Source organism: Lithobates pipiens, unplaced genomic scaffold, assembly GCF_037356315.1.
Source record: "Lithobates pipiens isolate NorthernLeopardFrog02 unplaced genomic scaffold, aLitPip1_a1.2 Scaffold_8, whole genome shotgun sequence".
Taxonomy (NCBI): Eukaryota; Metazoa; Chordata; class Amphibia; order Anura; family Ranidae; genus Lithobates; species Lithobates pipiens.
The window spans coordinates 146,554,702-146,580,647 of record NW_027507903.1 but is presented as its reverse complement, the minus strand read 5'-3'; the positions used below and the strand labels follow the sequence as shown (position 1 = coordinate 146,580,647).

At 43.2% G+C, this 25,946-nt stretch overlaps 1 protein-coding gene across 1 annotated transcript in view; it reads right to left on the bottom strand.

The window, feature by feature from the left end:
* LOC143960916 (uncharacterized) overlaps positions 1-25,946 on the bottom strand; it is a 614,677-nt gene that overhangs the window by 497,546 nt on the left and 91,185 nt on the right. The window contains exons 3-7 of the mRNA XM_077469935.1: positions 25,468-25,625; positions 23,177-23,360; positions 20,329-20,488; positions 13,265-13,358; positions 5,424-5,597 (exon numbers count right to left, since the gene is read on the bottom strand). Coding sequence (XP_077326061.1) covers positions 5,424-5,597; positions 13,265-13,358; positions 20,329-20,488; positions 23,177-23,360; positions 25,468-25,546 — 691 coding nt within the window. The 5' untranslated portion in view covers positions 25,547-25,625. The remainder of the gene's footprint in view (positions 1-5,423; positions 5,598-13,264; positions 13,359-20,328; positions 20,489-23,176; positions 23,361-25,467; positions 25,626-25,946) is intronic.

Here is a 25,946-nt window from a genome sequence, read left to right as displayed (position 1 = left end):
TTAAAATAAAAATTGGTAGCTTGCACAGAGAATAAAATACGGTACATGATCTAACTGCCCTCAATTACAATCTTATAAATACATGAACTTGCATGCTTATGTAGCACTGGTATTTTCAATACTGATGCTAGTATTTGTTTTTCTAAATTTAAGTTTGTCTGAAACTGCAGTTTGGTTCAGACTAATTGTGTTGATGTTCTGGCTTCTGTACCAGTTTGGCTGGTTTGTGCTAATTTCCACTTGACCGTGAGTGTCGCTGTCATCACTAGGGATGAGCTTCGTGTTCGAGTCGAACGTACGTTCGACTCGAACATTGGCTGTTCGGCCGTTCGGCGAATTCCGAACGTTTGGGCCGTTCGCGTCAAAATTCGAGTGACGCGCGCGCGGACCACAATGCACTGCGGTGGCGCAGTGCATTGCTGCCCCATGATTGGCCAAGCATGCACTGTGACCCCGCATGCTTGGCCAATCGCAGCGCCGGCAGCGAGGAGAGCCATGATTGGCCACAGGCATCCTGCCTGTGGCCAATCATAGCTCAGGCTGTGTAGTGCACGCCCCACACTATATAAGGCCAACTTTGAGGCGGCCTCCTGTAGTGTGTTACTTAGCATCTGAAGCAGTGGGTGTTCTGTGTACCTTCAACACAGTACACACCAATCATTTTTGGCTGATTTCCTATCTTGCTGCTGTGTAGTGGTTGTTGTCTGTGCCCTGACTGCAGTATACACCACTATATTCACCTCACCTATATAGCTAGTGATCTAGCTTTAACCACTTAACAACTGCCCATTGCCGATTAACGGCTTCAGGGGGGTTGTTTAACTCTGAGAGGCCGTTAATTAACGGCCTCCCAGAATTCTGCTCTCGCGTGCCCCGAGGTGTGCGCACTCGAGAGCATCCGTGACCGCCGGATCGCATCACGGATCACGGTAAACGGCCGCTCATAGCGGCCGTTTACCACGTGATTGCTCCGTCAAATGACGGAGTGATCACTTGAAAACAAACCGGCGTCATGTTATGACGCCTGTTCCTCCCTCCCCTCTCTGTACCGATCGGTACAGCGGAGGGGAAAGAGATCGGTGTCAGCAGCGATGTGGGCTGCATCTGCAGTGCCCACATCGCTGCTCACCGAATTTAACCCCTCAATTCCCTGCCAATACTCTGCAATACCAGTGCATACTCTGCAGTACCCTGCCATTACTCTGCAGTACCCCGCCATTACTCTGCAGTGCAGTACCCTGCCATTACTCTGCAGTGCAGTACCCTGCCATTACTCTGCAGTACCCCCCATTACTCTGCAGTAACCCCCATTACTCTGCAGTACCCCCCCAATACTCTGCAGTACCCGCCATTACTCTGCAGTACCCTGCCATTACTCTGCAGTGCAGTACCCTGCCATTACTCTGCAGTACCCCCCATTACTCTGCAGTAACCCCCATTACTCTGCAGTACCCCCCAATACTCTGCAGTACCCGCCATTACTCTGCAGTACCCGCCATTACTCTGCAGTACCCCCAATACTCTGCAGTACCCTGCCATTACTCTGTAGTACCCCCAATACTCTGCAGTACCCTGCTATTACTCTGTAGTACCCCGCCAATACCCCGCCAATACTCTGTAATACCCTGCCATAAATTTCCATACCCAGCCATACTCAGAGATACCCAGCCATACTCGGTGATACCCTGAAATACCCAGCCATAGACGCCCCCCACCCCTCACCGCCCTCCGGTGCTTCAACCAACTCGCCAGTACGATCAAAGCCAGAATCTTTTTTTTATTTTTTATTTCAGGCTTCCCAGCCTAGAGGTGAGATGTGGGGTCATATTGACCCCCCAGATTTCACTGTAAAGAGGACCTGTCACCCCATATTCCTATTACAAGGGATGTTTACATTTCTTGTAATAGGAATAAAAGTGATCAAAAATATATTTTTGGGAAAAAAAATGTCAAACTAAAATAAATAAAGTAAAATGAACAATAAAAAAATAAAATAAAAATGAAAGCGCCCATGTCCCCATGTGCTCGCATGTGCCACACATGTGAGGTATCGCCGAGAATGTTAGAGCGAGAGCAATAATTCTAGTCCTAGACCTCCTCTGCAACTCAAAACATGTAACCAGTAAAAAAAAAATTAAAGCGTCGCCTATGGGGATTTTTTAAGTAGCGACGTTTGGCGCCATTCCACGGGCATGTGCAATTTTGAAGAGTGACATGTTTGATATCTATTTACTCAGCATAACTTCATCTTTCACTTTATGCAAACATTGGGCTAACAAGTGGTTAATAATAGAGCTTGCAGTCAGTAGTGTTAGGAGATAGTGCGTGCTGTCTGCGTGCTCTGTACCCAGTACATACCGCTATAATATAGGGCAGGCCCCTACTTTCAAACATCCAACTTACAAACATCTCCTACTTGCAAACGCAAGGAGACAGCAGCAAGTGAGATGAAAAAAGATGGACGACAAAACAAATTATACAGGGGTGATAACCCTTCCCTATGTTTTCCAAAAAGCTTAAAGATAGTTTTTTTGACTGGAGCTACACTTTAAAAATGTACCGGTTGAAAATGACAAACAGATTCAACTTAACACAACAAACCTACACAGTCCCTGTCTTGTTTTCACCGCCTGTATACTGCTGTTCTGAGTATATAGGGCCTGGGGGCCACACGCATTTCCTTTTTTTAATATGGGTACGGGGTTCCCCTTAATATGCGTACAAGACCCAAATAGGCTGGTAATGGGCAGGGAGGGCTACCCATGCCATGTTTCTCAATGATTTTCAACCATATTGCAGGAACCAGATATAACATTAAAACCGCAAGCAGTTTTAAATGGTGTTATTTCCGTTTAATGTCATTTTGTGCAGGGACTGTTCTAAACACGGGAAACACGTGGCACTTCACAGGCATACTACAGACACCCCCCAGGCACCATATTTAAAGGAATATTTCACTTTTTTTTTTTTTCACTTTAATCGTCATTAAAATCAGTGCTCCCGCCAAAACGGCAGTTTTTAAAACTTTTTTTTGCAGTGACCCATGTCCCCTGAGGCAGGAGGCAGGTCCCCAAACCCTTTTTAGGACACTATCTTGCATATTAGCCGTTAAAATTAGCACTTTTCAATTCGAACGTTCGAGTCCCATAGACTTCAATGGGGTTCTAACGTTCGTACCGAACGCGGGGGTCGTTCGCAAGTTCTGGTGCGAACCGAACCGGGGGGTGTTCGGCTCATCCCTAGTCATCACCAGTAAGTGTTGGAAATACAACAAGCCAAATATATTGGGTACCCCTTTACTCAGAAACAGCCCGGTGAGAGTGGTCTACCTGCTGTGCATTCTGGGTAAGGGTACTTAAGGTACTGATGCCATTTTCTGGGGTCTCTTTTTGGGGGTTGTTTTTCCCGACCTCGTGGCCCTCCTTGCCTGAGGTGTGTGCTGCCTTAAACAATGTCTCAGGGCCGGCTGGCCTGAGGCTCTGCAACTGAAGGGTAGACCCAGAGGCTCTGAGCCTACTGATCCAGAGATGATCCTGTGCTGTCTTGCCTACGGGGAGAAGCCAAGCAACTGGAGGATCCAGGGGAGGACTTTTCTGGGGAGGACCAAGCAATAAGGCTTGGAGAAGCCTGGAGACTCAGTTGGAGGATGTATCCTGAGTTGCTTACCATACAGTATCATCGGGACAACTGAAAAAAACAGGTACTGTGGAGAAAATCTTTAATCTTTGCAACCAGAAGCTTATCATGCCTTCCTGTGGCAGAGGATTGCATGACAAGATCGCTAAACTTATCAAGTCTGTGGCAGAGACTTTGTTCGAGCATCTCGCCGGCTGCTAGGTCAGTGAGAGAAGCCTATCTGGTGATTGCTAGATCCAGCTTGTGGAAATTGTTTGTCCTCTGGATCAAGGAAATACCTATAACCAGTGATGTAAGTAACTCAGTTAAAATAAACGGAGTTACTTAACTCAGTTACTTTAGAGGGTAACGAGTAATATAACTGATTACTCTTCCCCTCATGGTAACTGAGTTCCCATTACTTGGGCGGCGTCACCGCAATTACATCTACCATCCGGGAGGCCCGTCATGGCCACGCTGCCTGGCCGTTCGTTCCGCCACGGGGAGGGTAGCTTTCGCCCGCTGAGCTGAGAAGAGGCTGAGACTCAGAGAGACTGTCTGGACCGCCCCATCCTGCCCCACCTATCCAGAGAGAGAGAATGTAGGGAAGCCGGGCGGACACTGAAAAATTGAGTGAAGGGGAGGGTCTCTCTCTCTCCCCATGAGGAAAGGTATCCCTGGAGGCATTCAAGTAAGTGACTGAGGATTCAAATTGCAGTGTAATCGATCCATCCCAAGTCCTCCACCACCTCTGCTTCTTACTGATCCTATCCCTACCCACCCGCCATCACTTCTACAACAGAGGTGATGGGGGGGATATGGTAGGGATGAGATCAGTGGTGGTGGGGGATGGCACCACCACTGCTGCCACCCCCCCAAGTACCACCGCTGCCTGCCACTCCCCAGTACACCACTGCTGCCACCCCCCCAAGTACCACCGCTGCCACCCCCCACGTACCACCGCTGCCACCCCCCCAAGTACTGTACACCACCGCCACTGCCACCTGCTCAAGTACACCACCACCACTGCCACCCCCCCCCCAAGTACCCCCGCTGCCACCCCTCAAGTACCACCACTGCTACACCTCAAGTACCATCGCTGCCACCCCCTCAAGTACCACCGCTGCCACCCCTGTCACAGTTACTTTGCTGAGTAACTAATTACTTTTTCAATGTAGTAACCGAGGTACTAACGCAAATTACTTTTTGGGAGATGTAACTTTTAACTTAACTAATTACTTTTTTAAAGTAAGATGACCAACACTGCCAATAACCCGCAAAACTATGAAGATACCTGAATTTCCCTTATCCTCTACCCCTCTATTGCAAAAGTGTGTTTTTTTGTCAAATAAACACCCAACAAAAAAAAGACAAAGTGTCGGAATCATAATCTTTAATCCATTCTACAATGGGACCCCTAAGACAGACACAATGAGCAGGTGAGGTAACGGTAAACCCAATAAAAACCAGCAGCTCCTTCGGGGGTCAGTGTTATACTTACATTGCCTTAGCATGCATGTTTTTGGCTATGGAGGAGGAAAGAGAAGATTGCCCACATGTTCTAAGTGCCAGCTTGTATCTCAAAATAACAACAGCAACTAATTGAAATGATTCATCACAGCCGATCACTATTTTCCCTGATATTGTTAATAAAGAGTGTCAGGAGTGGGTTTGAATATTGCAGAAGACATGATAAGTGTCAACCATTCCTAAAAATTATTAAATGAAAAAATTATCATCACATGTTTATACTCTTCCTAAAGTATAACATCATAACACATGTCTATAAAACTGTTCACCTTACTCACTTTCAATTATCTGCTTGATAGGTCTTGGAGGTTCAGATGCAGTAAAGCAAACTCTTCTTGAGATCCTGGGTAGCATATCAAATAGGGACCAGTAGTCTCTTACAATGATGACGTGTTCTTCAATAGGTCCTGATGCAATTTTTATCAGTTCATTTCTGTCTGCATTTTTTATTCCTGCACAAGACACAGATACAATTTTATAAATACAATATGTAATTTTCTATTATTTTAAAAATAGACCTGAAGCAAGGCCACATCCCTAAGCACATTCTAGCCTTTTGAGTACAATATAAATATCTCTAAGACACCATACAACTTTTGTTGTCTGATTTCCTTTAGATTTACCAAAAGCATGTAGTGCGAGGGCCTGCCTGATTGCAAATAAATTTTAATTCTTAAGGTTTGACCTCATATTATATGGTTTTGGTAAATTTGAAAGAAAAAATCTACAGAAAATTGTATAGTGTGTATCCAGTGTGAGAGTGAGAGCCCCTGTCTCAGTGAAAATGAGTGTAAAATGGACACAGGACTCTCAAAGAGGCAGTTTGAGAAGTTCCAGCAGAAAATTGGTGTGCAGAGAAAAACTATGCTTTAAGTTTTCTCTGGATTTTGTAAGTCTGGATTGAGGCTGGAAAATTGAAGACTTCAAAGAGCAATGGGAGGGATGGACTCTTCAGTCTTGTGTCCGGGCTTTCCAGAAGTTCTGCAGGTTGTGTGTCCAGGTGCACACACCCATTATAAGGCAGAGCTGAGCATAGCTCACAGGGGGTGGGATGGGAGTTGGTGTGGGAGCCGATGTGGCAGCCAGGAGGGAGGTGTGCTACTGTTTAAGAACCCAGGCAATATCCTTGAGACAGCATCTCCATGTGGGAGAGGTTCCAGGTCAGTGGACTGAGAGAGTTTGGCCAGCTGAGAGATTCGGGGAGACCATAGCTGAAACAACTGGAAGAGAGAGTCCTGAGGACCAGAGGGGACTGTGAGTCTTGGAGGAGTGTGAAAGCCTGGAGTGTCAGGAGAGCCCCTTCCTAGAGGCCAGGAGTGGGCCTGCACAGCTTTGTACTACGACCAAGGCTTAGTGAGCCTTGAGAGCCAGGTGTTTTGGCACTTTCGTTTTTGTTGTAATTTTTGGGAGAAGAACCCATGTGGGCAATGCATGTGCGTATGAATGTTTTCATCTTTGTTACTTTCAATAAAAGTGGGCTACTGTACCACGCCCTTAAACTGAAGTTCCTGTTCCTGTGAACTCAATGAAAATGCATCCGCCACTGAGCTAGACATCCCCCATATTAAAAGTGGTGTAGAATGCGGGCAGACAGTGTAAATCTGGGTCTCTGCTACAGCAGTGAGTTTGCCGTGAAAACAGTCAGGGGCTATGTGTGGAAGTGCAGCCGGGCAATGAGCATTGCATGCAGGTAGTGCACCTGTGAGAATTTTTTTTTCTATTGCTGTGAACTGTGTGACAAGCTGCTGTGCATGTGAATGCAAGGATGGAGCAGTCAAAACACAAGAAGTTCACATTAAATCAAGTTAAAGGGAAAGTGCCGGCTGTTGTTCCACGTCCTTTGTCCCTGGCTGCAGAGTGGGAAGTTGATAATGCTGCCTACAGAGGAGGCTGAAGATTTCCTAATGGAGTTTGAAAGAGTTGCAACATGGAGAGCATGGCCTAGAGACCGGTGGTCACAGGTATCGGTTATCCTACCAACAGATGGGTCCAAGCAGAAATTATTATGACAAGTACAAAGCTGAGATTCTGCTTAGGGAAATGTTCTGGCGTGAATGGGAATGCCAGCAACGCTCCAGCAAAGGAGGTCATCACCTGTAGCAATGGGAGAGGCATCACTGGGACAACAATGCACCGGTCAAGTAATGGCTCAGGAGAGCATGAGTGTGCATCAGTGTACCAGCCCTGGGTTTTTTGCAAGCATATCGGTTGTCACCTCTGGCAAAAGTGGAAAAAGGGCTGTGTGGCCTGCAGGGGGTACCAATGAACATGAGGAATGTAAATGTGTATTATGGCTGCTTATGTGAAGTGGTCAGATCAGAAAGAAGGGCACAACAGTCTGCAACTTCCATGAGGTGTAGCCAACCATCTTTGGTGTGCTGGTCTGCTGTTACTGCTAGTAACCAGGATCCTGTGATACCTGCAGGGGTCTCAGTGGGTCTGGAAAGGCTGCAGTGTTGCTCCATGACCACATGGAGGAGTCAGCCTGTGAAGACACCACAAATGAGAGACAATGCACTCAAATGAAGGCTATGACACAGGAATTGGTAAGAATGTTTCAGTTTATGGGACAAAACCCAATGAAACGGGAAAGTGTCCAGCGGGGAGATTCACAGTACAGGTGGACTTGCTGCAGTGTGCTACCTAGAGAAGGGGGGAAGCACAGGGTAAAGTTCAACTAGCAGCAGGACTAAAGACTAAAAAGGACATGGGGACTCTGTATGTACCTGGTGGAATCCAGCAGAGTGCTGGAAGAGCTATACTAGGGGTGACCAAAGAAATCTGTATACCATGTTCCCTAGTGACAGAGACAGGTGCTGCAGGGTTGCCCAGGGAAATCTCCAAGGAGCCCACAGTTTTGGAGCATAAGGTTTCCCAGGTCAGCTGTGGAGCTGCTCAAGTTGGTAAGATGCCACCCACAATAGCTACAGCTACATTTAAGCATCATGATGATCCTCTAAAGGTTGAGAAATGTATTTCTGGAAATGTCATATTTGAGAATAATGTTGGTAATGTGTTTACTAAAAAAGGATGGGAATAGGATGTTTCCCGTGACCCCCAGAGGCAGAGCCGCAGGGTTGTCCGTGAAAATCTATAGGGATCTCCCTGTGTTGGAACTGAAGGTTGTCCAGGACTGCTCTGGCACCACTCTGGGGAACAAGGGGAGACCGCACCACACAGTGTGAGTTTTTTGGGGGGTCAGACCACCCGCCTGGTATGTGACCAGATTGGTGAGCAATTTGTTCACCCTGTTAAAGCTGGTAGTGTAAAGCTGGATGTGATGGTAGCACCACTAGAACAAACTGGTCAAAATAGTGTATTGCACCCTGCCTTGTGTGACGAAGCATCGTCCCAATGTGACATAAGTAAAACTGTGCTTGTACAATGTGATGCGTATAGAGATGACAAATGTATGGTATTGGGTAATGAGTCCTGGGTTCCTTTGGTGCTTCTTGGAACAAGTCATGCAGCGCTGCAGAATGCCTGTCAGGGAAGCACCACGGACTGGGAAGCATGGTGCAAGGATGCAGTCGCAAAACTAAACAAAGTGACCATGAGTTACAAAGCTATGATGTGCAACAAAGATGTGGACATAACACCTGCTATGCCCAACGGAGGGATTGCAGGGTGGCCAGTGGCCAAGGGCGCATTGGCCCAGGCAGAGATTGGTCTCCTCCAGTCAGAAGGACCGGTTAAGGGAGCATGCATGACAGTTGTGTTATCCAAAGCCCAGCCGCTGCAAAATAGTGAGTGCAAAAATGGCAATGTGACTTATGACCTGCAGCGGCTCATTGATGCTGTGGCAGAAGGAATAAATGGGAGACTTACATCTGACAGTGCTCGAGTCAAGCCTCAGGCTGTGTAGACTGTTACCGCCAGTGAGGTGGAGGTCGATGTAAATGTTTCTACCTTCGTCACTCAGAAGTTCACGGAATACGAAATACCAGAGGATGCGGCTTTCTTCCTTCTTCATTTGACCGAAGTCCCACTCAAAAAATATAAAAGATCGCTGACCCGCCATTTGCTCAATGCGGCAAAGGCCTGCATACCCCTACGTTGGAAACAAACTTGCCCCCCCTCTGTAGTAGACTGGCTGAGGAAAGTGGAGGAGGTCGGTAAGCTGGAGGATCTGGTCCTTACGGCACAACACAAACATGAGAAGTATTTGGAAACCTGGACGCAATGGAAAATCTTCATCTATTCAGATGAAGGGACTGAACTGCTGAATTCCTAACCAAGCATGCACAGTCTCCATCTCTGCAGACCTAGATACACTGATATTGTTCCCGCCCTCGCCCTGGCTGCTTTTGGCCTTTCTTTGACCTCCCCTCCTTCCCTTTCCTTCCACTCCATTTGTGTCCCCCCCACATTCTGTTTCTATCCATTTTCCCGCAAATTTTCTCAGATAATGGAAAATGTAGCGATGGAGTCAAGCTACCTTCAAACTTAGATTATCCGGTTGACCTTTATATGCCGACAAGTTTTTTGCACTTAGCCTGTAACATGACGATTTTATTGTATTTGGGCTGATGTTTAATGCCATGTACGATATGCAACTTGTTTTCACAGCTCGCACTTATGTTTATTTTCTATGTATCGCTGGGATTCCATCCCTTTGTTGGTGTTTAATAAAAGTTGTATATTTGGAAAAAAAAAATGTTTCTACCTTTCCAGCTTCAGTGGATGAGCCCCTCCACGTCCTTGATAATGAAAAAGTCCCTAGAAATGCCTTGTATGTAAATGTGGATCGCATTAAGATGACTAATGTATTGTTGAAAATGCTTGAAAAAAGCACATTTTCTGTACACTTGGGTGTCTCCACCATGGTCGAACTTAGTGGTACTGCGTAGTACCAGTAGGTGGAGCCAAGTAGTACAAGCTATGGCAAATGGTTTCAAGGTTTTCTGAGAGGGTGCTTCCAGTTACTGGTTTGGATGGAAGACACTCAGGGGAATGTTTGAAAACATCAGAGTTCTCTCCGCTTGATGTGGTGACAAAGAAAACTTCTGCTGGTGTGGTCCGAGGTGCGGCTGAGCAGTGGTTAGTAGAGGGCAGGGACACTGCCTTACCCACCAGACCTCACGTGAAGGAAGGGCCCGAAATAGACATGGCAGTAGCAGAGATTTTTCCTGTCATTCGCAAAGAGGTACAAATTAAGGTACCCAGAGACACTGTGGGGGTGGGGGGGAAGCACTGATGGCATTGGAATTAGTGACGTCAGAATTTGTGAACTGTTTCTGGTTGGTACTGCTAACAAGAGTTTAATTGCCGTGGGTGGCCTCAGAAAAGTTGTTAAATCAAAAGAACCTGTTGTGATGGAAAAACTGGTATAGGTGAGGGAAAAGGTGGTTCCCCATCAGGCGAAGTATTAGGAGCAGGTTCCCTATATCAAGAAAGTGAGGGCATCAGGGAAGGCAGAGTTTATTTATTTATTTATTTCAGTTACTTATAAATTTACGCAGCGCTTTACATATACATTGTACATTCCCCCCAGAAAGGCAAATAAGCCCAGGAACCCCGGAAGAGGGAGAAAGCATAGCATAGAAACTAGTGGGATTCCGTGGAGAGTCAGGGAAGCACTTACCTGGAAGCGCACCCGGGAAAAGGGTTGGGCCTATGTGGCTGACAGCCAGCACAGAGGTGTACCAGCCCTGATGACGAGTGCTGGTGTTCCTCCCTCTGGATCGAAAAAAGGGGCGGGTGTGTGAGAGTGAGAGGCCCTGTCTCAGTGAAAATTAGTGCAAAATGCACACAGGACTCTCAAAGAGGCAGTTTGAGAAGTCCCAGCAGAAAACTGGTGAGCAGAGAAAACTATGCTTTAAGTTTTCTTTGGATTTTGTAAGTCTGGATTGGGGCTGGAAACTTGAAGACTTCAAAGTGCATTGGGAGGGATGGAGTCTTCAGTCTTGTGTCCAGGCTTTCCATAAGTTCTGCAGGTTGTGTGTGTGTGTCCAGGTGCAAACACCCATTGTAAGGCAGAGCGGGGCATAGCTCAGAAGAGGTGGGATGGGAGTTGGTGTGGGAGCAGTTGCTGTAGCCAGGAGGGAGGTGTGCTACCATTTAAGAACCCAGGCAATATCCTTGAGACAACACTCCATGTGAGAGAGGTTCCAGGTCAGTGGACTGAAAGAGTTGGGCCACCTGAGAGAGTCGGGGAGATCATAGCTGAGACAACTGGAAGAGATAGTCCTGGGGACAGTGAGCAGTGGTGTCACTAGGGTTGGTGTCACCCGGTGCAAAAAAAATGGTGTCGCTCCCCCCACCAACTATAGTCCCCCTCAGTACAGATCCCCCTCCACTAACTACAGACCCTCCTCCCGCAGTATAGATCACCCTCCCTCAATACAGACCACCCTCCATCAATTTAGACCCCCCTCCCTCAGTATAAACCTCCCCCCTCAGTACAGACACCCCTTCAGTGCAGACCCCTCTATCAGTACAGACACCCCCACCTCGGTGCAGACCCCCCCATCAGTACACAGACCCCCACCTTAGTACAGACACCCCCACCTCAGTACAGACACCCCCACCTCACTGCAGACCCCCCATCGGTACAGACACCCCCACCTCCGTATAGACACCCCCACCTCAGTGTAGACCCCCCAGCATTACAGACACCCCCCCAGTGCAGACCCCCCTCAGTACAGTCACCCCCCTCACTGCAGACCCCCTAGTGCAGACCCTCCAACAGTACAGACACCCCCCTCAGTGCAGACCCCCCAGTTTAGCCCCCTCCAACAGACCCCCCAACAGTACAGACACCCCCCAGTGCAGACCCCCCTCAGAACAGACCCCCATGCAGACACCTCCCCAGTGCAGACACCCCCCTCCGTGTGTGTCCCTCGAGCTCGGGCTCCTCCTCCTCTGTGGATGTAAACAGAGAGGAGGGGGAGGCAGCTTCATGCCGCTCTACTGAGGGACACAGCCGCGGTGCGGGACACAGTGCAGCAGGCGGTGTTTGCGGTGCCACTTTGGAGGGTGTCACCCCCACACCTGCCTAGCAACGCCACTGACCGTGAGTCTTGGAGGTGTGTGAAAATCTGGAGTGTCAGGAGAGCCCCTTCCTAGAGGCCAGGAGTGGGCCTGCACAGATTTATACTGCAACCTAGGCTGAGTGAGCCTTGAGATCCAGGTGGCTTGGTATTTTCATTTTTGTTATAATTTTTGTGGGCAATTCATGTGTGTATGAACTTTTTCATCTTTGTTTCTTTCAATAAAAGTGGGCTAACACACCCTTAAACTTAAGTTCCTGTTGACTGTGAACTCACTGAAAAGCATCTATCACAGTGACATCCCCCATATTACACCAGCTTTAGGCTTAATGTACACTGGATGTTTTACAACCTCTCCTGAATGCTTTGACTTGACAGATAGTAACCCACATTTAAGCGTTCGTTTTGCTGCGTTTACATGCCATGTCTAGCCGTGTTTGCATTTGAAGCGTTTTCTTTTTCAAATAGTCAAAAATGAAAAGCGCCTGTAAATGAAACATGGCCAACCAGGAGTTACCACGTTTACACGCTATTTCAGGCACTTAGCGTTTCAAATGCCCCTGAACATCAGTCCTGGACGCATTTTTTTTGCTTTCCAAAAAATGCTTCTAAACTCAACTGCCTAGAAACGACTATAAACTACTCTGTGTACATTTACTAATAAGATAACTTAGAGGAGAGTTTCAGGGGCAGCTGAAAAAACGCCAAACTGCTCCTAAACGTCAGTTTGCCAGCAGCAGTGTACATGAAGCCTTTAGAGTAGAAGGAAATCTCTGAAGTTTGCAAAAGGTGAATGTAAACCAACAAGTGTGTGTGAAGTAAGATAACCAGCAAAATGTCAAGTAAAATGGTTACCTTAAATGCTCTTTTCTCCTAGGCTTTAAGATACCAACTGAATGTATTCTAGTTGCTGCCAGACTTTTTCGTTCTTAATACCTATGTATTGTTAATTTTTCTTACCTAATATATATGATTATGGCCCAATAGTACCATGTGTTGTTGCAGTTTAACATACAGTTGTACTGAAATAATTTTTTCATAAAGAAAAAACAACTGAATTGCATTGCTTTTCCTACATGAACTGTATTTTAACCATACAATTTCTACAAAATAATTACAAATCTCACCTATAGCAAATATTGTGACTCCTCTGTCTTGCAATCCTTGGGCTTTCTCTTCTACTGCATCGCCTGATTTTCCATCAGTTAACAGCACAACAATCTGTAAAGTGAAAAAACACATTGTTATGTAACTATTATGGTCTTTTTTTAGGTTAAAGTATAAGTAAACCCTAAAATTTAACTTCTCTTACTTGCTACATTTTGGTCTGTTAAATATACTTGTTTGTTATATGTGTTTGGTAAATGCAAAAAATACCCACAGGTCATGGACATTTACAGCTGTCCTGTGTCTTGTACACATGGCCTGTTTTATGTCAAGGAGTCCAATTAGCCCTTCTAATTCTTATCTTGGGTTACAGAATAATTGGTATTTATATTGTAGAGATTAGGAGACTGGGAGGATTTTAGCAAAGCAAAGGACTCAATAGATCAAACAAGTCAGGACTTGCACCATTCAATCCACAAAAATGCTGTGTGTTGTCAGTCCACAACAAGACTTATAGTGGAACTAAAAAATTAAATGATGTAGTCTGTCAATGGCAACAACCCAACTTTTTTTTTTGAGCCAGCCCTGTTAGCCCTTGAACACACGATCGAAAATTCCAATGGAAACAGTCCGATCAGATTATATTGTCGGAAAATCCGAACGTGTGTGGGCTCTATTGGACAGGATCTCAAATCTTCCGACAACAAACTCCGATCTGACTTTTTCCGATCGTTTGTAGAGAATTCCGATCGGATAAAGTGCCACGCATGCTCAGATCAAAGTATGAGAACAAAGCTATTGGCTACTAGCCTGAACGTAGTCCAGTCATAACTGCGTACATCATCACGTTCCGAACGATCGGATTTTCCGAAAACTTTGTCCGACCGTGTGTATGCAACACCAGTTTCGGACAAAATCCGTCGGAAATAATCCGACGGATTTTGTGATTGGAATTTCCTGTTGATCCTGCAGTAAGTCTGTTATTTTTCAACTTCCTTTAACAGAACAAGCTTTCCAGAAAGAGCGGTAGAAGAAGGGTTAAGAGAATGCCTACAATCAGTTTTAATTATTTAGTTAAATCTTTTTTTCCATGAAGAAAAAATGAAAAAAACCTAAAAAACTGTTAGCTGGAGTTAGGCTTCAAATACTTGCCACTTCTGCAGAGGCCATTTAAATCTACTAATCTATCTAGTACTACCCTCTCCATGGGTTGAAAATGCTGATGTTCAAGGGTGTTGCTCCTCCATAGATACCATGGAGCAGTGAGTGTATTCACTCTAAGACCTAGATTATGCATGCATGCTGTACATTTTTAACCATTTTTAATGCTTTTTAATGCTTTTTCTGAATGTGCCATCCTTTTGGCTATATAATCAGTGTCTATCCTGGTCCAACCCATAATATTATTTCCGTGTGATTGCTTGTGGTACGCTGTGTGCACTGGAGCTTGTTGTCCCACTGCCAGTCTGGGCAAATAAATAGCAGGGAGCACATTACCAACATTAAAAATGGGTTCCACAAACATAGCATATCCAGGCATTTAGAGACTTCCATAATCGAGACCCGAAGCAAATGACCTTCTATGGTATTGACAAAATTAAGGGACATTGGAGGGGTGAGGACAAAACAATTAAAGTTTTACAAAACGAAACCAAGTGGATATTCAATCTTGATACTTTGCAGCCAGCAGGAATGAATATCGATTTGCACCCTGTTTCCTAAATAATTTCTGATGAACAAAAAAATCTGGCCCACGCAAGTTCACCATACTGTTGTAGGCATTCCCACACCGCTTGTGGATCGGGTTCCTGCAGATCTACAGGCGGTTGTAGCTTTAAGCTGTAGAGGTTTTTACCCCATAGAATGGGCAACATCCTTGGAACAATAAGCATTGAAACCTCGGGTGCAGTTGAATGGATTATATCCGACCCTTCATTTCAGGCAGGGTCTAATGTAAGACACACTACAAATAGCCCTTAGAGATGAGCATGGCACCGGGTTATCATATATAAATGTACCCTATTCTTTTGGGGGTACTGCCTAGAAAAATTATTCAATATAGAAGACCATTTAGATTGTATACCCAAACGATAATAGGAATCTTAAGCTCAGTCCAGGACCCCTTATCTGTTGGATTACGAATGGTACTAATATGTAGGTTCTGTCCCCACATTTTTGTTCCAAAACGGCCTTTTTTCCTTTTTTCCCCTTTTTTCATTTTTTTCCCTCCCTTCTCTGTAAGTGTAATAGGAAGTTTAGGTGTCCATACCTTACACCATTTAGATTCCTCTACCCCCATTTTAATCCTAGGTAGGACCACATCAGGGTCTTACACTTGTTTCCGCTGGCCCAGACCCATAATCTAGGACTTACGGGTTGAATGCAAGTAAAGTAACATATTAATAAACTTCAACAAATACATTTTAAACTCTAGGTCCCAGAGGTCGATTGTTATACATGCAACTGGAAAAGATCTTCTTTTGGAATTTTTTAACTTAGATTTTTTCCAACCATTTCAGTATCGATACATCGGTTCTATACCAGAGGGTGTTCACTCATATGAACACTCCACACCTTCATTTGTCTCCTTAAGAGGTGGTCTTTATTTCCATTCTTTGTTTTTATTTTCATTTTTATTCACTGGCATTTTTTATTTTATTTTATTTTATTTTATTTTCACTGCCATTTTTAATGCAATCTCGTCCTCCTATTTCCTATCCATATGGGTTTTCCATTTATCTGGGTTTTCAGCATATAAGCTAGTCGCACTTCTTATTTTATTTGTTTTATATTTACGTTAATTATATTTAATTTAATTTCTATCTATTTTTGTATTTTTGCATTTATTTTTATTTTTCCATAATATTTACTTAATTTTTTTCATTAAATAATATTTTTATTTTTTTCTAAACTTATTTTTTCTAAATCCATTATTATATGTTTCATTTTATTTACTTATTTTTCGGTATCATTTACCTTATTATTATTTCAGTTTTTATCAGTTTTTATCAATCAAAATAAGCATAATGATTCATTTCATGTGGGGTTGCTAATAAGCTGATATAATAAGAATGTTTATGTACTGCTGGTGGAACTGTTTTCTGTACGCTGACGGCGCCAGAGTATATACCTGTAGGATGCAGTGTTCCACATTATTTACTTTTACCATCATGGGCTATGCCCGTTATGAAATTGGGCTCCGCCTTCCTGGGAGCACACCTTGTAAGTATTGGGCTGGCATTCCCATGATAAAGATGGCGGTTTATGTGCCGCGCAGGAGCAGTGGAGCATTGCACCCTATATGAAGTGAAGGGTGCACCAAAATGGCCGCTCCAGATGATGTCGGTGTGACGAAACTAGTAGGGCGTAGCCATGGGACGTGCACCATTCACTATCAGCTGTAACAGCCATAGGACGTGTTTTATGCTATTGGCGGTTTTACTCTGTGTTAAATGTGAGTACAACTCTTTTATCTAATAAAGCGCCTTATACTGAAATGATTTACACTATGGAGACTCCTCTTTTTTGTTGAGAACCAAAATGAAGTACCCCCAGCGGATGACAAACGAAACCCCCAGAGATCCACATAGCGGCACAGGGGCTCACACTGTGGAGGCTATACCACCCCTGCAGGGGCAGGGTATCTGGTGAGGGCATTACCAATTTTTGTCACGTACACTGGGAAGATCTTCACTACTAACTTCTCATCTCCTGCACAAATCATCTGTATAATCTTTTGGGACTCTGTGGAAACTTTTAGTGCTTCCTTGCACCTGTATATTTGAGGACTTAAGGATTGCTTATGGGATGTCCTCACAATCTGCACTTTCTGATATTTGATTGTATTGTCACAAATTAATCTTTCGTAAGCACTTTTTGCCTGTAAAGATATACCCACAGATACGTACACACATTTTCTATTTTTTTTTTTTTCACTTGTTCCTTTTTCTTGTATTGTTATATAATTTTCCACGTACACAATTTTTACCAACACTTTATTAACCAACATGCCTTTATGAAAGATGTATTTATTTATTTAGACGTCATATATATTTATTTGATTACATTTTTTTTCATTAATAGAAATATATTTTTGATACTATAGGTGAACCAATAGAAGTATACTTTTCTCTACTCTGTACCAACTTTTTCCATTTGGCATTTAATTCTTAAAGGTATAGCGCCAGATCTGCTTTTATTTTTACAGTTACACATAAATAGCACCTTTCCAGCACTGCCATGTTAGGCCTGCAGAAGGAGCTGATGCTCCAAGCGCTAGCCTGTCTATTCTGCCCATCTAAAACGGTGTAGTGTCATATTTTACTCTCCATCGTAGAATGCTCCGGAAGTGACGTTGCGGCCAGAAATGTCGCAATGCCAAAGTGTGAAGCGTTCCAAACACTTGCGCCATGCTTTCCAGAGGATTTGCGACAATGCAGTTCAGTGAAACCGTCAGATAATGTCACAGAAGTGAGGGGAAGTAATCGTGACGTTAACTTTAGACAGAGCGGAGAGCGGTAGAGAGAGAGCAGGTAACCGTGGCTCGGGGAGGGGATTACCTCCCCTCACTTCCGTGACATTATCTGACGGTTTCACTGGTCTGCATTGTCGCAAATCCTTTGGAACGCATGGCGCATGTGCATTTCGAAATTTCTGGGCGCAACGTCACGTCCGGAGCATTCTACGACGGGGAGCAAAATATGACACTACAATGGCCTATCCTTGATGTCCGTTCACTTCCGGTGACGTCATTTTCGTACGTTCCACACAGGTTCTGGCCGACTTCCTGGTGGCTACAGGACTGCCTAACCGATCCCCTGTCATCTCTTTCATGCCTGGATGATGGTCTCAGACATCTGGAGAGTTACCCCCCCCCCCCTCCCCACACACACACACACAGATGAGTTTGTATTCCATTTTTATCTTGTGAGTGTACCTTATACTTTGCTATTAAAACTTTGCTTTAATACTACACTGAAGTGGCGCTTCCTGTGTTTTCCCCTCCTCCTTTTCTGTGCACAGAGCTGGCTCCCTCTGAGGATAGCTGCTGCCATTCATTTTAAAAAACTGTTAATTCTAAGTACTGATCTTCTAAGGACTAATGGACTCATATGTTTATTGGCTTATTATCCATCTATACGTTTACAGATACTCCATCGTTTGCATTTACAGTTTCTTTTTCTGCATTCATTTCAATGGGCAGGACGTTTTGGGAGTGCTTCCAACCCGCCCCAAAGATGCTGTTTGCAGGAGTTTTTCTAATGTCCTTAAAGTGCACCACCCCTCAGGGCTTTCACACTGGGGAGGCATGGAAGGCAGTTTTCAGGTGCTTTACAGGCGCTATTTCTACCACTAAAACACCTGAAAACCACCTTCAGAGCGAAAGGAGCCTAAGGGCAAGAAATGAGGGTAAACAACTTGATGGGACACAGATACCAAAAATGTGATAGAGGAATTTAACTATCCCCCACTTTATCTAAACTTAAATAAAATGGCTTTGGATCTACTATAAGATTTGTTTCAGAACTTTTTTTATATTTATATTATTTTTGTTAAATCTTGGACTCTTAACTATCCTTTCGACCCCACATCTAATTAATGTCCAAAGCTTGCAGCCTCACTCTCCACAGCATCTCCAATGTACGATTCTTCCTAACCAATGACACCACAAAGCTCCTTGTTCACTCCCTGGTCATCTCTCGCCTCGGCTACGGCAATTCTCTCTTCATTGGCTTACCTTTTTTTATAAGCTATTCCTCCTTCAGTCCATCATGAATGCTGCTGTCAGACTCATTCATCATACCTCTCTCTGCCAATCCCTCCACTGGCTTCTACTCATCCAACAAATTAAATTCAAAATACTGGCAATAACTTACAAAGCCATCAGCCCCCAGCTACATCACTAACCTTGTCTCAAAATACCAAATAACTAATTCTCTTTGTTCCTCCTGGCCTCCTGCTCTCTAAATCCCTTGTCAGTTCTTCCCATGCTGTCCTCCAGGAATTCTCCCAAGCCTTTCCCATCCTTTGGAAATCCCTACCCCAATCTGTTTGACTATATCCTACTCCTACATGCACTTTTAGATAATCCCTGAAAATCCTTCTCTTTAGAGGCCTACCCTGCCCCTACCTAACAACTGTACTTTTATTTTTCTCCATCGGCTCATCCTCCACAGTTATTACCTTTTGCATCTCTTGACCTTCCCTCATAGCCCTTGTACACACGGTCGGAGAATCCGTCGGAATGTGTCCTATCGGACCGTGTTGTCGGATAATCCGACTGTGTGTGGTATGCATCGGACTGATTCCGTCGGAATATCCGTCAGATCCAATTTTCCAACTTGTTGGAAATATTTTCCGACAAACTGGTCCGATCGGACATACTCCGATCATGTGTAGAGAATTCCGATCGGACAAAGTGACACGCATGCTCAGATCAAATTCCTACACCAAAGCTATTGGCTACTAGCCGGAACGTAGTCCCGTCGTAACGAAATAACGTCATCACGTTCTGAACGATCGGATTTTCCGACAACTTGGTCCAACCGTGTGTATGCAACAGTTTCGGACACAATCCGTCGGAAAAAATCCGCCAGACAAAATCCAACGGATTTGGTTGGCAGAATGTCCGACCGTGTGTACAGGGGCTTAGATTGTAAGCGCTAATGAGCAGGGCCCCCTGACTCCTATTGTATTAAATTGTATTGTAATTGTACCTTCTGCCCTCAAGTTGTAAAGCGCTACGTAAACTGTGAGCACAATATAAATCCTGTATTATAATATTAAAAATAATAAAAAGAAATAATAATTTATTCATGTTGCCCCTGTACATGATAAATGTAAAGGTTTAAAAAAAAAAAATTACACACACTTTCTACCACAGTCAAAATGAACTTCAAAGCGAGTGCTATGTTTGGCATGACTAGATATAGATTCAAACACCTTATTAATCTTGCAGTAGTTTCCATTAACTAAAGATGTGATTTACTGAACATATTAAACAGATGAATCTGGGATGAGAGCAATTCTGAAAAAGAAGTGAAAGGTAGATGAGAAATGTAAAATAAATTACATGTTTACTTACCTTGGGTACATCTTCTCTGGAGATGGATGGATTAAACACCTTGTTTGCTAGATAATTAAGCGCTTCTCCAGTCTTAGTGTTACCTCCTTTATATACAATGCTTTGGAGAGCCTGTAACACTTCTTGAGTGGCTTCATAATCTGACAGTTCAATGCTCATCCTAGGACGATTAGAACAAGTGAACAAAATTCATATCTCCACAATTATTAGCACTCAGAAAAATGCATACATGTTATATATTCTCAATAAAGATAGTGCATTTCTCAATCCATTGCCTACAGGTGACATATACTGTATCTATTGTACCTTAACCACTTCCCGGACCGCCGCATGCTGATATACGTCCTAAATTTGAAGAGGGATATCTTTGTTATAGGAGCAGCCATAACCCTGGTATCCTCTTCTTCGGCTGGCGGTCTGGTTTCCGATAATAGTGGTCTCTGTTGCAGACTCACAGCAGGATCACTTTTATGGGCGGTGGGAGAAGGAACCCCCTCCCGCCACGCTTTGGTGCCCTCCTCCACTTACCGGAGCCATCGGCAACAGAGGTGATCGGGTCCTTCTCCTGGCTGGGTATGGAGATGAGTGAGGGGAAGATGGCCCCCACCCATCTCCATACCATTCCAGGGCAGAAGCAATGTCAAAACATCACTTCTGCCCATAGCTCTTAAAGGGCCATTTTTTATTTTTTTTCAAATACTTTATTTTTTTTCCATTTTTGTGTAAATATGTGATCTGAGGTATTTTTGACCCCAGATCTCATAGTTGGGAACCCAACTGGAAGTAAGCCACCAAGGACTTTGATGAGAGCAAGACCAAGATCCTGGAGAAGTACACCTGCCTGACCCTGAGGGACCTGGAGGACATCCTGGAGTGACAGGACGGAAAGCTAGGCAGTGTACCTGCCGAATACGATCAGCACACCACCTCGTTAACGACCATTATATCCCGCTGATTCGCGCTGTTTTAGTGGGGCGCTCTGACGTGCCATGGTAATGTGAGTACCCTGTGTGGGATTTTAATGTGTTTAATGTGTTTAACAATAAGTGATTTTTACATACGACACTATGAAGTCCTCCTCTCTCTATTGATATATCGAGTCATAAGAGGGACTCCATTGGCACACTGAGACATAAGTGAAGTCCACCTAGGATTCCAGATATATTGCTGAACCATTTATAGGTTCCAATGCGTGCATTGACCAAGCCTAAACAGCAAGGACACATGCTCTAAGGTGAGCGGCTAATACCTAGGGAAGGACACCTGAGTGTGAACGCAGCACGTTAATATTGAATCAGTTTTCACAACATCCACTGAATCGCATGGAGCATTTTGGAGCACTTATGGACTGAAATTGTGAAGTTTGCACAGCACACTGCAGCACTTTTTAATTTTATTTTTTATTCACATATTTATATATATATTGATTTTTTTTTGCATGACTAGCAGCTGATTCAAAATAGGAATAGCGGTTGGAGACCCCATTGGGGCTCAAAGTTAGTGGTGGCTCACAGGAATAGGAATAAAAGTGACACTTAAAAAAAAAAAGAACAGTGTAAAAATAAAAAATAAAAGGTAAAAAAATTTTGAAAAAATACATTTTTAAAGGCACCCCATCCTGCCGAGTTTGCGCACAGAAGTGAACGCATACGTGAGTAGCGCCCACATATGAAAACGTTGTTCAAACCACACATGTGAGGTATTGCTGTGATCGATAGAGTGAAAGCAATAATTCTAGTCCTCTGTAACTCAAAACATACAACCTGTAGAAATTTTTTAAACGGCGTCTATGAAGATTTTACTCGGCGTAACATTATCTTTCACAATATAAAAAAAAATGGTATTTTTTCCAAAAAAAGTGTGCTTGTAAGACGGCTGCACAAATACGGCATGACAGAAAATATTGCAACGGCCACCATTTTATTCTCTAGGGTGTTAGAAAAAAATGTATAATGTTTGGGGGGTTCTACGTAATTTTCTAGCAAAGAAATGTTTTTAACAACAAATCTCAGAAAGAGACTAGGTCCTTAAGTGGTTAATAAGTGTGGTAATAATTGTGGTAAGGGGACTATGACTATTGTGTATCCTTTAGGAAAAACCTAACAGCACCAGGATTCTTCGTTTGTAAATTTGTATTACACACTAATGACTTCAGAGACTTTTTCAGGTTTGAACACATTATTGTATGTATTATACCCAATACAGTAATACCTCGGATTGCGAGTAATGCGGTTAACGAGCATTTCGCAATACATGATATCCATATGTGATATCCATTACCATTTACCACCAAATGAAAGCCCAATTTGTCATGAAATAAATGCAGTATAATCCACTTGGATGTACAAAGTAGTTGTGATGATATGTACGGTTTTACTAACACATGTCAAAGTTGTAATATTGTGCTTAGGTATTTTGATTTGTTTTACCCTTAGGCATGAAAGGGTTCATTTGGGACCACTAATCAATATGAGGATAAGAGTTGTCTATAGAATTTCCAGAACACCAGTGTTTTACAATCTGAAACATAATTTCATTATGAATAAGTTGCATAGTCACTTTGTAATGTGTTGGTATACAGTACTAGTGGTAATATTTACATATTGTAGGTATTTAATTTCATACTGTTTGTAAATTTCATAGGGCTAGGTATATCTAATTTTTTCCCTATGTAATAGTACTAGAGGTTGATAATAGGTTACTCAGGCACTTCATTGTGGGATAGGGAGAAAGTGTATAAATGTGGGGGTTAATTGAGGGTTGATTTACAAAAGGAATAGAGATTGTTCACATCGCAAAGTGGAAAGCCTTTAATTCATTTAGTAAACAGGCCCCAGGATCTGATTACCTTGTTGAATCTCCATAAACAGCAACTCCAAAACGTATTCCTTCTTTCCCAAGTACCTCTGTATTTTGAAATGAAGTAATCATACTCCTAATAAAGTCTTTAATAATCTGGAAGTTTTCCTGTCCAACACTCCACGATTCATCTATCAGGAATACGATGTCTGCTGCCTCAGCAGATCTGCAGTCTGTACAACAAGGAAATTGTACAAACATAAAGTATCTCAGTGCCATTTATTAGCCAAATTCCAAAGAAAAATGGTTAACATTTATTTCATCTTAAGCAAGTTCCATATGACTCAAATTTACAAGGTATTGTTCTAACCTGATTGAAGCAGTGCATCTACCCTGCCTTTGGAGGATCAGCCTGCTGTCCCAGGTATGGGGTATTTTAGAGCTCTTATAGCAGCAAAAACTTTGCCAACTGACACTGTACTTAAACATTCCTCTGTGAGGACTGGAAACAACCTATAGAATCATGGTTCCCTTTTGACAATGTGAGTTAGCTTTTTCCCTTTGAAAAGGATTTTTCAAAAGGATTGAAAAGAGCGATGAAAGCTGAAAATTGGGCTTGGAAGGAAGGGGGTGAAAGTGCCCTGTATTGTAGTGGTTAAAAAAGAACTCAGATCAACAAAAAATATTTATTTTGTTTTAAAAGGTAGGGCCATCTAGTATCTATAGAGGCTATTAAAACCTTTGTCTCCATTACCACAGGGGAGAGAGCTGTTAAAAATGTTGTCTATGAATGCCCTGCTTTAACCTCCCTGGCGGTATGATTATGTCTGATTTTTGATGCTGAAAGCGGTACCATTATTTTGCATGGAATTTTGGCGTTTTATATTGTAGGCCTGTAATTCTTAGGAATAACTCACTTAAATCTGTCCAAACAAGAGTCTAGTAGACATCCCGGATAGGATAAAGTTTGAAAAACGAAATCATGAATTATAATATAATAAATAACTATAAATAAGTATAACAAATAATAATATAATAATAATAAAAAATATTCAATAATGTAATCAAATCAAAAACACTGAAATTGTTGCAGAATTGTCACTGTCATTACTTTCAGTGTTTGATGACGAATTTCCCCACAAATCACTATCACTCAATTCTGCAAGTGATTCTAATTTATTATCGCTGTTTTCTAGCTGGTCTAAAACTGCTGTTGATGTAAAGGGATGGTATTGGTTGCTAAGGACAATCTCCAGTTTCCAGGCAGAAAGAACAGTATATATAATATAAAACTGCATGCAGGACACCAGAAAAAACACTAGGGACAAAAGGGATGTAAACGAATGTGATACAACAAAGTAATCTGTAAGATTACAGTGTACTGTATATGTATTATGTTTTTTACTTTATGAATTTGGCGCAGTTCTCTGTCCCCGTGTGTCGCAGTGAACGGAGCTCGGCACTGTAATAGATCCGGCAGAGGATGGCTCGCACACAGAGCGGGGATACATTGCAGGATCCCGGGGACAAGGTAAGTAACCTCTTCCTGGATCCTGCGATGCGATCCCGAGTGTGGCTCGGGGTTACAACTTTTGGTACTGAAAATCCACCCCAAGCCACACTCGGGAATACCGTCAGGGAGGTTAAGGTCAAGATTTTCCTTTTTTAGAGTTAGAATGTGATGTTTGCTTTGTTGTCTGTGACCTCAAAGGGGAAATTTCCTATAACTTTCATTCCATGTGACACCAGGTAAAGAAATTAGGAAAATGAGGCTCCCCAGAACATGAAGACAAATCCTGCAAAAAGTAAAACATCACAATTCTACTAACAAAAGTGATTTTGCTGATGTCTGTTTCTGCATTGGTGAGATTTCTTATGTTCAGACCCTTGAACCGCCTACCCCTCCTATTACAAGGACAGGAAAAGGAAATCTCTCCAGTTGGACATTGAGACAGCAATTAACACATTTCAGAGACTCTAAAGCCCCTTACACACGGTACCATTGTTCGCCAACCGATCGTCTGATTTTTGTCTTAAGGGTGTGTGCAAAGATCTTGTCTTGCATTCTAAGGTTACACAATTGTCGTGCCACAAACATGAATGTAGTGACGTACTACAAAAAAAAAAATCTGACATCAAACCGCTGTCTGCTGAAAATTTACAAAAGAGGAACAACAATTGTCAAAAGGAGTGCATACCAACGGTAATATTTTAGGACAACAGTCTGTCAACAGACAATCCCCTGCCAACAATCGTACCGTGTGTACGAGGCTTAATACTTCTCCACTATATATAATAAAATAAATTGTTTATTTCTATAAGTATTGCTAAATGTCATACCTTCTAACTGGGCGAGTGCTGTCCATTTTGTCAAAAAAGCTGCGAGTGTCAAAATCCTGAAGTGTAATAATATCTTCATAGTGTCCAATTTTTTCCGCTTGTTCTGCTTTTATTACTCTTAATGCTGAAGTTCTATTGAAAATATTTTGTAATGGGATCTGTAAGGTACAATCAGAAAATCTCAGAAAATGTACAATACAAGAATTCAGCCATGATAGGTCAACATCTCTGGGGGTGGGTGGTTGTGGAACCAGAGTGAAATCATTGTTGGGTGGTGGGTTATCATTATTTATGAGCCTCTGTATCAGTGCAAAAAATAGAACAGGAATTGGCAATGTGTGTATCAAACCTGGTCCGTCTAATGCAATATAACCTACAAAAGAAAACCTAGTGCTCAAGGCACGGTGTGGGCAGACCAGGTATTCATGTAAAAAAACTTTTATATATTTATTGATTCACACAGTAAAATTGCATTAGCA